Raw genomic sequence first — 12213 nt, 5'->3', positions numbered from 1 at the left:
AGTACTATTATAAATAACCCTTTCTGAAACCTTCATTTATGTCTGCAGACGTAGTCTCTATACACTTGTTATCATATTTATTGTTTTGTATTATAATTTGGTTTTCCCTTTGTATCAGGAGACAATAGTATCTTTAGAAACAGAAACCATATCCTACTCTATGCAATCTTCCCTAGACTTGACATTAGTAAATATTCAAGAAACAGTTGAGAATCAAAATATACTGATAAGGCAAGGAGTAGCAGCACACACATAAAATTCTAGCACTTGGAAGACTGAGGCAAGATATTACATAGTTAATGAAGGAGAAACAAGAACTTGCGGAGGGGGGAACCCTGCCACTATTTGTTTGTTTCTTTGTGTTCTGTATACTCAAACAATAAGACTGCTGCTTACTACTATTGCCACATAGGGAAAGAACAAAGAAAGCATACTTTGTCCCTTCTAGCTACCTATCTTGACAATCTACTTAATAAATAATGAAACATACTCAGAAAAATCCCTGCACTCGAAAGGAGAGGCACCATGACATCTGGGAAATAAAGGCAAGAATCAGAGGTCCAAGGTCTATCTAGGCTGCAGAGCAATTGGACAGCAGCCTGAGCAAATGAAGCATCACATTAAAAATAGAAAAGGAAAAAAAAAAAAAAAAGACCAAGTAAAGAGAAGTCACGACAGGAAACAGAGGTGCACTTTTCCTTTGGATAGTGATCAATGCAGTAGGTAAAGTTCTTGCTATGCAAGCTTAACAGCATAGGTTTGTTCACTGGAACTCAAATAAAAGTGGAAAGAGAGAACTGACTTAACACAGTTTTGTCCTTTCAAAACTCAAAAGCTCCATGTGTACACAGTGAAAGACGTGTGTGTGTGTGTGTGTGTGTGTGTGTGTGTGTATACATACATACACCAACATACCCCACACAGAAGAATCCTGCAGGTGCAGAGCTAAAGTAGAGATGTACCTAGCTAGTGTTTGTGTGTGATCTTTCCTACTTTACATTTTCTGTTTTCTACACAGCCTACTCTATGGCTCATAGAAGGATAAAAGCAGCTGAAAAGAAAGGTAACTTCTTTCCTCTAATTACAAAGGAAGTAAAAATAAGATGTGTCAGGCTATGACCCCAGGAGGTTGGAAGCTGAAGCAGGAGTATTTAGTCTGACAAAAGGTTGGGCTTCAGAGAGAAAGCAATCTCTCCATTCCCCCTCAGTTTTTCTAAACACTTTCTCTGTACAGCTCTGCTGTCCTGGAACTTGATCTGTAGATCAGGCTAGCCTTCAATTCAAAGATCCACCTATCTCTGTCTCCTAAGTGCTGGGATTAAAGGCATGGGATTAAACTTCCACACCAGTTTCAAAGAGACAATTTTTAATTAAAATACAAAAGAAATGTCAAAATTATCCTAGATTCACCAGAGAAAACAAAACAAAACAACAACAAAAAAAAATCTAGCACTCTGAAAGAAGAAAGGGGCTAGAAATTTATCTTTTTGATTTTCCCATTTTCATGTAAATTTTTAATATAAATCTTAGACTTCAAGAAGACAAATATCCAATTCCACTAGCTGAGGGTTTTCTTGATCTTCATAGAAATAAAGGCATTTCTGGCCCTCAGAATACTCAAGTTTATGCATTAGAAACTGCCTTTCACTAGTAATTTTGTGGATGCTTATTCCATAACATATCTAATCCAAGCAGTATGGTGGTGGTAAAACAAAGTCAATTCATTAAATGAATGAATGTTTGCAAAACTAATTGCTGAAGCAACTGAGTAGTTGCTAGGAAGGCATGCAGTATGAAATTACACACCTTCGATTCACAGAAGCATCGAGTTTAGCTACTGGAACATGAACACTTCTCTAAATATGAAGGCCTTTTTATTATCTTAGGTTCAATTCCAGGTTATTAGTGTTCTATAATTAAAAATGATTTCATTCTTAGCATCTTTCGATTCATTTCTGTACCTGGAGATACATAGCTAGTATAGTGATGTCTCACTAAGGATTGAAAATGGTAATCATAGGTATATAATTTTTCCACTTTCTTTTGCATAATTATCAAAAACAGAGGTTAAGAACAAAACACCCCAATCATCTCATGTTTCTACCCTCACAATGGTCCAAATTTTGATTAATTTTCATAATAATCATAGCTTCAACAACTATTTAGAGGCTGGAAAAATGGTTCAACAGTTAAGAGTGCTTGCTGCTCTTCCAGAGGACACTAGTTTAGTTGCCAGCATCTACATATAAGGTGGCTCATAACTACCTGTAACTCTAGCTCCATAGGATCTAATGCCCTCTTTTTGACTTCCTTTGGATACCTGCACATACACAGAATATACCCACACAGACAAATGTACATAAAGATTAAAAAAACAAAACAAAAACGATTCAGCTTTTCACATTCTCCACATATAAGGTCTTTCTTAACTTTATATGGTCTATTTTCTGTTTCCTGTGCCTGTACTCCTAGCACTGTTGGTGGGTTGAGAGGAGGGGAGGGTATTTTGACAGAGGATATTTAAAAGGCCTAGGTTAACCTGGTCTACATAGTAAGTTCTAGGCTAACCAGGGCTGAATGGTGAGACCCTGTCTCAAAAACAAATTAACAAATTCCATTTCTCCATTAATATAGCATAGCATATTAAAGAGCATATACATTCCCAGTATACATTCTTCTTACTCTCACATCTTCCAGGTGGCTAACTGTCATTATTTATCCCCTATTCACAAACTCATATTTGAGCTGGACATGATAGTGTCCACTTATAACCCTAGTACATAGGAGGCTGGGGTAAAAAGAGTTACAACTTTGAGGCCTGTGTAGGCTTTATAATGAGTCCAAGGTCTGCCTGGGCTACACAGCAAAATGTGTCTCAAAATTAAATAGAAAAAATTTTACAGCAAGGAAGGGTGATGAACTCCTTTAATCTCAAGACAGAGGCAGGCAGATCGCTAAGTTCAAGGCCAGCCTAGTCTACAAAGCAAGATCTGAAACAGCAAGAGCTACCCTGTCTTGAAAAACCAGTAATAATAATAATTTAAATATTAATATTAACATATTAATAAATATAAACTCTAAATTGGTAGAAAATTAAAAGTCCTATCACACATAAAGGGAAGCCTTGAAAAATAGCATCATGACTGATAACTCCTTTGCAAAATCCTTATTTCTTATGCCAGTAAGACCTACATAAGAGAAAGTTCCTAATCACCTGCTTATCATGAAACACACCAGAGAATGTTACTGCTGTTAGTAAAAGCCTCAGCCATAAGCAAGCTCTTACCTAATCTGAGCTCTCCGAAGTTCCCACACCCTATCTTCTTGCCAACCCTGAAGTTGGGTCCCACCATGAGAACCCCAGAGGATGTTGAAGTGCCAGATGGTCTCGAACAGTGTGTATTCCTTTGTGCCATGGTTTTAGTTGTCCGTTGTCTATCATCCTTTTCCCTATTAGAATGGTCCATGTTCCTACACGACAGTCTCTGAACAATGAGTGACCTCAGCGTGTATACTTCTCCTCCACACAGAAGTATGTCCAAATCACCACAGTCAGAGAATGAGGAGTTTTGGCACCATATTTATGCTTCTAGTGTTCTTCCAGAAGGTGAAAACCACTGATCAGTTCTTGAAGAACATATAGTCCGTAGATCTCATGCATAGAAGGACATTTTGTAACCTGGATAAAAACCAAGAAAATTACAGTTAAAAAATAATTTCTAAAACAAACTGAGAAAGTCACTAATTAGAATGGATCTTATCCAATGGTAAGTACAGTGATCTTCAGAGCTCCCTGAAATAGGTTTTGGTTTTATATCTTTCAAAATGCTAGCCATCTGGATTAATTACTTACAAGTTAGCATTATCTAAGTAAACTGCAAATCAGGGCACTAAGGGAACATACTTAAGTATTTAATACGAAACAGTTCTTTTAATGTCATTTAGCCAAAAAGAAAATGATTTGCTAAGTTGTTTTCTTAATTGATTATGTAACAGGGTATTCAGCAGAAAGGGTTAATGCTAAGTTAAATAAACTGTAGACAATTTAATTCAAAGCTGTCCTTATACAATTTGTCCAAACTCATTAGAAATGAGGCTAGTCAGTGTTTCTCCTCCCTCTCCTCACCATTTACCAAGCACGGGCAGCAATCATGCAGTCTCTCAGCCCACACTTAATGCTTTCTGGCGTTGTTTCTCTCTAAGTGTCTCTCTTAACCCTTATGTTTAAGCAGAATTATATTTCATAAAACCCCAACTCTGCTTTAAGAGAGAGACATGAGGAATGGTGACATATGCCTTTAATCTTAGCACTTGGGAAGGAGGCAAAGGCAAGTTAGGATGATTCTACAGAATGATTCCCAGGACAGACACCCTGCTGAAAGAAAGGAGGGGAGGGGAGGGGAGGGGGAGTGGGTGGGGAGAGAAAAGAAGAAAACAAGAGGGGAAGGCAGGGGAAGAGAAGGGAAGGGGAATTTTAAAAAGAATTATTTTTATTCTGAGTAGAAACCCCAATTGAAAATAAATCCATAAAACTAAAGTCTTAACCTTTATCCCTATTAGAATTCAGAGTCTCACATAAAAACTGAGCCCAACACAAAAGTTGACACTAAGATAATTTTATTGCCATATTTGATAATGCATGTCCTTGTGATACTGTGATACATTTTGGATTTTGCCCACCGTCCTGGCTCTTTACTCATACACAGCCATGGTTTCTTCCTAAGTGGCCAGAATAAGCCTCAGAGAACAGGACCGAGCTCATCTTTCCTCTCTTTCATCTCCTTTTCTCCACAAGGAAGACCATAATTTCCCTCTCCCCAAGGTAAGTCATGCAAACCAAAATAGACTTTTATCTCCCCAGCTTTGAAAATGACCATAAAGAAGTCCTCAGCTCTAATTTGTCTGACAGTAGATCAAAGACCACCACCCCTCACACCACATTTCAAGGGAACAGCTCCTACCCAGAAAGAATAAAAGCCATAGAGAGGTCCAGGGGAACAAGAACAAGAACCTTCACTGGGTTTCCCTTAGATCACACTCCTTTTTGTCCAGTCATATTTCTACATGCTTCAATCATGACTACACAATAAAGTCTCCATAACAACCCAGAAGGTCAGATCCTCTAGACACTGAGGTAAAAACCCTATACCCGCAACACCTCTGCACCTCTTCATTTGTACCTTTTATAATATCCCTTTTATAATTATATGATTTTATAATAACCAGCAAATCATAAATTATGTTTCCCTGAGTTGTTTCGCAACAGGGTGGTTTCTCTGTGTAGTCCTGGCTGTCTTGGCACTCACTCTGTAGACCAGGCTGGCCTCGAACTCAGAAATCTGCCGGCCTCTGTCTCCCTAGTGCTGGGAATAAAGGTGTATGCCACCATTCCCGGCTGTTTCCCTGAGTTTTGTGAGCTACTCAAAACAGAATCCAGAAGTGAGGCAGGCACAAGGGAGCTACTTATTTATGACCAGTTAGTCAAAACCACAAGCAAAATAACCAGAGACTTAGAAGGGGAACCTCAACTTGGGAAAGACAGTTTTAAGGATTTGACTCAGTTTCAACGTTCACAGTATCAGACTCAAGTTAGGACATCAAGGCTGTGTCTACCTCTGCAGAATTAATTCCTTATTTGTTGGTAGGAGAATCTCCACACCTTTTCAGGTGATAGAAATCTTCTGTTTGGGCCATATAACAACTGTTAATACTCTTTTTAAAAAGAAATACTCTTTTTAATACTCTTTTTAATACTCTTTTTAAAAAGAAAATATCCTCACCCCCTTTTTAGGATAGAGATTCACTTGCCTCTGTCTCCCAGTGCTGGAACTAGGGTATATGATGCCCACCCAACTATCAGGGCACCACAGTTATCATTGTTCTATAACAGCAAAGGTTTCTAGGCTATAGAAGCTTCCTATAAATACTTCCACTTCTATTTCCCTAGCAATACAATCACAGGTACAAAGCTGCAAGATATCAATGGACACACAATCTAACCCAATCCAAGGATATATGCTTATAGTATAGCATTAGCTAAAATAATCTTTATATTATTACATTTGCTATTTGTTTTTGTGTTAAAATTATAAAATGACATTAGAATTTCCATAATACTAATCATTAATAAAATAAATTGACTACATGAACAATAGAACAAATTCTTATTTCTGCTCATTTCCAAATGTACCCAATATTCCCTGGTTGTCTTTATCCAAATCAAACAGTAACGGAGAAAGAAAAGCAAAGTAAAACTGAAGTTGTTTTATTTATATAGATCTGTTTTAATTGTTGAAGGCATGTGTATGTTCGAGACTGGTAGAGTCATTTTCTTTCCTTATAGTACACATTGTTTAAGGACACAAATAGAATGTGCAGCTAGCCCATATGCACATTCAACTAATGCCTGGACCTTCAGATTATCATCACTATCATATTTTGAATGGCTTGTTTTAACAGTTACTAGTAAATAACAAAGACAAACAGACTGAATAGAACACACAAAGTAAATTTTATTTTAACCTTTAAGAGAGGGGAGGAGGACTTCTGGGCTGGGGTATAGATCAATAATAGGATGCTTGCCACGTTATTTTTTGTTTGTTTGTTTGTTTGTTTTTCAAAACGGGTTTCTGTGTAGCTCTGGATGTTCAAGAACTCACTCTGTAGACCAGGCTGGCCTCAAACTTGAAGAGCTCCTTGCCTCTGCTTCCCAAGTGCTAGAACAGTGTGCCATCACAGCCTGGCTCTTTTTTTTTTTTTTTTTTTTTTTTTAAGGCTTCCAAGGAAAACACAAAAAGATAAACCATGTGCTTCTACTATCATATTATTTGCACTTTTATTCTTACCAGAAAAGGGAGAAGAGAGAAATTATATAAATGCAGTGAATAGGTGTCTGTTTTCCTACTAAATAAATCAGTCATTTATTACTTAATAAATGTCACACATTATAGTGAACACATTTATTTAAACCTTTGTAGTTGCATCAAAAGTTAGTTTTAAAAGACTTCAATTATATGTAATCCCACTACTTGGGGGTGGAGATGGAAGCATCAGTAGACTAAGGCCAGTCTTGATACAGAGAATGTTTAAAGCCAGTTTGGGTGACAAAAGATGCTCTCTCAAAAACTAAACACAAATACTACAGAACAATTAAACTACAAACAAAACTACTATAACAGTTCAGCTAAGAACAAAAATTACATTACATTAGGAACTATAATAAACCTTAGAACTTATCAAGCTTAAGTTTAGCCTATAAGTTTTTTGTTTGTTTTGTTTGAGACAGGGTTTCTTTGTATACCTCTGCATGTCCTGAAGTTTGTAGACCAGGCTGGCCTTGAACTCACAGAGATCTGCCTGCCTCTGCCTCCCAAGTGTTTGGATTAGAGGCATATACCACTACCCACTCAAGCACATGGGTCTCCTTATCTTAGATTTTATTTATTTTCTGTTTACTGTATAGGTGTGTCCATGCACGTGTGAGGCCAGAATAGCATGCTGACTCCCTAAGCTGGAGTTAAAGGTAGTTATTAACTGATGTGAGTGCTGCGAACATACTTCTAGAACAGCAGCAAGAACTCTCAAGCCTGAGCTATCTCTCTCCAGCCCAAGATACAAGTTTTAGTTGCTGAAGTAGTATGCTCTCATACATGCTTCTGCAAGGACAGGGGCTAGAAGAGGGTGTCAGACAATTCAGAAGCAAGTTGCAGACATTTGTAGGATACTGGCTTAAAAAAAAAAGGTGTGTGTGTGTGTGTGTGTGTGTGTGTGTGCACTGTCACTCTCTTCAGACACACCAGAAAAGAACACTGGATCCCATTACAGATGGTTGTGAACCACCATGTGGTTGCTGGGAACTGAACTCAGGAGCAGTCAATGTTCTTAACCACTGAACCATCTCTCCAGTCCCCCTCCCCTTTTTGATACCTGGCTTTTTTGTTTTGTTTTGTTTTGTTTTGTTTTGTTTTGTTTGTTTTTCGAGACAGGGTTTCTCTGTGTAGCTCTGGCTGTCCTGGAACTCACTCTGTAGACCAGGCTGGCCTCGAACTCAATAATCCACCTGCCTCTGCCTCCCGAGTGCTGGGATTAAAGGCGTGCACCACCACTGCCCGGCTACCTGGCTTTTTATATGGGTGCTGGAAACTGAACCTTAGTCAGTATTACAAAGCAAGCACTCTCTACCTTTAAACATTGTCTTCTTTTAAATGGAGAAATGTGAACAAATGTAAGAACTGAAATAGACTGATGAGCATTAAGGAGGATAATGGAAACTGATGACATCAATTAGAATTTATGAAAAAAAGAAACAGTAGCACCAAAACGTTTTTGTTTTTAATTTTTTTATTTATGTGTATATGTATAGGTGCCCACAAAGGCCAGAAGAGGACATTAGTGTACGTGTTCACCTGTGTATGTGTGTACATTCAGGCAGATATCTGTGGAGGCCAGAAGAGGGTGCCCTGGAGCTGGAGTTTCAGCTGTGAGCAACTGTCACGCTGCTGTGAGCCATACTTCCTCACAAAAGCAATTCACAACTGCTCTCAGTGTGGCCCTGGCTGTCCTGGAACTCACAGAGATCTCTGCCTGTCTCTGCCTCCCAAGCGCTGGAATTAAAAAGGCATGCAACACTACCCTTAGCTTGAGTTAAACTGTGAGAAAAGTATATGTCTGCATGTAGAGTCTGTGTGTGTTTGTATGTATGTGCCTACGTACACGTGAGACTCATGAATATGTGTGGTTTCCCTAGAATTATCACTGCTCTTTTGTAAAAAACCAGTGTGTCCATATTTATGTCAATCCATTGATGGGCATCTATTCCATTCTTTGATTTGTTTGGTTTATCTCATCAATACTCTAGTTAAGAGAACTTCAAAATAACTCATTAAATCTCCAACATCGTTTGAATCCTGGGCCTTTTGGGTGTTAGTGAAGCATTCTACCACTAAGCTGTGTTTTTTTTTTTAATTTTTGTTTTAATAAAAACATTTTTTAAACAGGCTTAACGTGCTTGTGTATGAATGTGGAGGACAGCAATCAAGGGAGATAATGCCAGGCTCAGGCATCTTAACACATGGGAGTACATGCAAACATACATTCACATGTGTCCCACACATAGAAAGAAAGACAACTTTTTAAAATTGTAAGATGAAAATTCTTCCCCAATTTTTTACTATGGAACTAGGAAAACAGGTCTATAAAACTATTTACCTTCTCATCTCAACGAAGAGCCTGAGGCAAATTATTTACTAAATCACTGAACACACCTCACCGTACCTACCTTCCTCCTGTCCTTGGAACTTTTCCATTACATTGACATGCTGTAATACCCATTCCTGGTCATCATTTCCTATCTACCGTCCCCTCTCTCACAAGTCTTACACAAACACATTTAATGTTCTGCTTTTATTTCCAGTCTTCAAAAATATATAAATGCATTTTAAATTTCATCTCCTCAAACCCACTAAATCTTTCTTTTGTCATAGTTAAGTCACATATATTTGAAGCTAAACCAAATATACTTTATAGCCCTTATCTTTTTTGATTTTTTTGGAATGTTGGAGAAGGGGCCCTTAGAGACATTGCAGGTGTGGCTTCTGTGTCACATATACATCAGTAGGTGGCAGAGAGGAGAGAGACTATGCCTACACTCAGTGTTCTGACGTATAAACATCTGAATGATCAGTAGCCTAACACTCCCTAAAAAAAATGAGCCTGAGATAACCACCAGTTTGTTGCCACACAGGCCTGGTGGGGCAGACCCTGTCTGGTGATATAATAGATGAGCAGGGCATAGCACTCCTGAGATGACCCCAGACCCCAGAGATCCTGGGCCCAACTAAGAGGTAACTAGTAAGTGATGGAGAAGTTAAAGAGAGACAGGAAGATGTGGGCACAATGAAGAGAGGCAGACATGGAGACTCAAGGTAGTGAGGGTCAACCTGATGTGCATAACCAGTGATGCCACCTGGGACTTCTGGTCTGTGTTGCCATCATGGGCCACATCTGGGTCTACAACCCTGCAGTAGCAAGGGTCTGTTACCATCAAAGGCCAGGCAGATGTGTCCCTGGTCTGCGTTGCTGATGTCTAAAAGCTGGGCAGAACTGATGACATCCCTCCACCTGGACATAGTGGGAGAGCTGGCCTTGAGGGCATCGGGTAGGAAGCTGACCCCACCCCTGGGCAGCTGCAGTACTCAGGAAGGCAGGCCCCATACATTGCAGAAGTTTCTAGTGAGCCAGTCCTACTACCTGTTTCCTGTGCAGTGGTGTGGCCGGGGAAAGATACCATCCCCCCCCCCCCCTGTAGCAGGTGGGAGACCTGGCCCTGGGGTCATGAGAACAGGAGAGACGGCCCTGCTCATCATTTGCTCTAGCACTTAGGAGAGTGTGCCCTGCATCTTGCTTAGGCAGCACAGTAGAGTTGACCCTGGTGACAGGGGTTGAGACTGGTGACCCTGGTGACCAAGGGCATGAGCATGGGAGAGTTGGCCCCAACACTTGACTGCCATGGCATGAAATAGCTGAGGGAGATATATCCCTTCCCTCCTTTCTGCCTTCACCACAGCTGGCAGGTAGGACACCTGGCCCTGGGGTCATGAGAGCAGGAGAGCTGGCCCTGCTCCAGCACTCTGGAGAGCTGGCCTTACAGCTCACATGGACAGTACTGTTAGAGCTGGCTCTGGCTGAGAGAGTAGCTGGTGAGCTGGGCCCGAGGGCGTGAGAGACAGCAGGAAGAGCCAGCAGGATGACAAGCTCAGATACCTCTCAGGCCCAGATCCAGGGCTTTCAAATGGCCCATTCCAAACATCTATCCCATGGAGGAGCTGCCGGAGTACACTTGAAAGGGCCAGTCCTACAGATCCAAAACTACAGGATCTCCACAGCACAGGGCAACAACAGGATATTCAAGAGGAGTCCCAGTGAATTTCCAGTATTGTAGCAGAAGACAGAGGCCTCGAACCAGACCAATGAGTCATTGCCAAAGATTTACTAGCAAAGAAGTATAGACAAAAGGGTACACTGTGAGACACACTGTGCCACACTACAGCTTCCACAGTGAGATGTTTTTTCTCTGCTGGGGGAAGGATGCAAAGGTGGAGGGTGGGTACAAGGGGAGGGGGAGATGAGTGAGATTGGGGTGCATGCTGTGAAATTCAATCAATAAAAGGCTAAAAAGAATATAGAAAGAACATCACAAATAATCACACAAATAAAAGAACAACAAGTATTGGGATCGTGGTGTAAATTAAACAAGTGTTGCTGAAATAATGAATTTAAGTCTAAAGGATGAATTTCAGATAGAAGCTATAACTCCTACAGCTCAGTGACAGGGCCTGGCTAGCATGCATAAAGTCCTGAGTCTGATGTCCAGCACAAGGTGCTGGTCTAGGGGTCAGAAAGAGGATGCTAAGGCTTTTCTATTCAGCCACTAAGTTACAACTGTTAATAGTGTCTTGAAGAACAGGAGCCTTATCAAGAGCTGGAGACAGAGTATCCAGATAGGAGCAGTATCAGTCTATAGATGAAAGGCTTTGGTAAAGGGAGACCGATAGGTAAGGTAGGGCATCATAATCTTCATGGTGAAGAGAGTTAGCAGGAGTCCATTATTCAATATTTTTAAAGGTCACTGAAACAATAAGAGGCCATTTAAGCAGGGGAATGACATTTATACTTGAAGGGATATCAACTTGTAAGAAGCATTTAGATTTTTTTTTTTTTTTTAATGACTGGCTCTAGGTACTGTATCACCTCTTTGGGTAGGTTCAACCTTAATATGCCTGCTTTCTGAAAGAGTAATTATTGCTTTTTATAGATGACACTAGGAACAGAGAAGATATGGTAATTACTGTATTAGGCAGTTCAATCTAGCCAGAAGATTCCAAACTTGAGCTTTCTCTTCCTTCTGCTACACTAACAAAGGACTCTTCCCACTCACTTACTCACCAGTTAAGCCCCATTGGGTCAAAGGTGCACTGGCCTCACACCTGTCCTCCTGAAACAACAAAAACAAATACATATAGAGTGTTTTTAAAACACATTCACCAAGTTTTTGCTGGACAACCTATTCCTCCCTCCCTTGAACAAATTAGTTGCCTCTGTTTCTCACATTCAACATGCCCCATTACTTGAGAAGTATACTTAAAACAGACTCCTTTTGGCAAAATTTCTTTGAGATCATATTTCTAGCTTTAAAAATTGATTTCATATTTCATA

The 12213-nt window shown here is 39.9% G+C and overlaps 1 protein-coding gene and 1 non-coding gene across 18 annotated transcripts in view; one reads left to right on the top strand and one right to left on the bottom strand.

The window, feature by feature from the left end:
* Csnk1g1 (casein kinase 1, gamma 1) overlaps window positions 1-12213 on the bottom strand; it is a 136048-nt gene that overhangs the window by 83008 nt on the left and 40827 nt on the right. For 13 of the 17 annotated variants that reach the window (XR_003947839.1, XM_017313273.2, XM_011242709.2 and 10 more), the window contains 2 exons: window positions 11944-11992; window positions 3287-3679 (listed from right to left, as the gene is read on the bottom strand). Coding sequence is in view for 16 of the 17 variants with exons in the window: in XM_017313273.2 (XP_017168762.1) it covers window positions 3287-3467 (181 nt within the window). In the remaining variant the exon portion in view is untranslated. The remainder of the gene's footprint in view (window positions 1-3286; window positions 3680-11943; window positions 11993-12213) is intronic. The other 4 variants (XM_030244228.1, XM_011242707.2, XM_006511008.3 and 1 more) reach the window with 1 other exon arrangement.
* Window positions 9563-9694, top strand: Gm22657. Its single transcript, XR_003948495.1, has one exon. It is a non-coding gene; the product is annotated as a small nucleolar RNA SNORA17 (small nucleolar RNA).

This window comes from Mus musculus, chromosome 9 (assembly GCF_000001635.26).
Source record: "Mus musculus strain C57BL/6J chromosome 9, GRCm38.p6 C57BL/6J".
NCBI classification, from domain to species: domain Eukaryota; kingdom Metazoa; phylum Chordata; class Mammalia; order Rodentia; family Muridae; genus Mus; species Mus musculus.
This window is presented reverse-complemented; position numbering and strand designations above follow the sequence as displayed.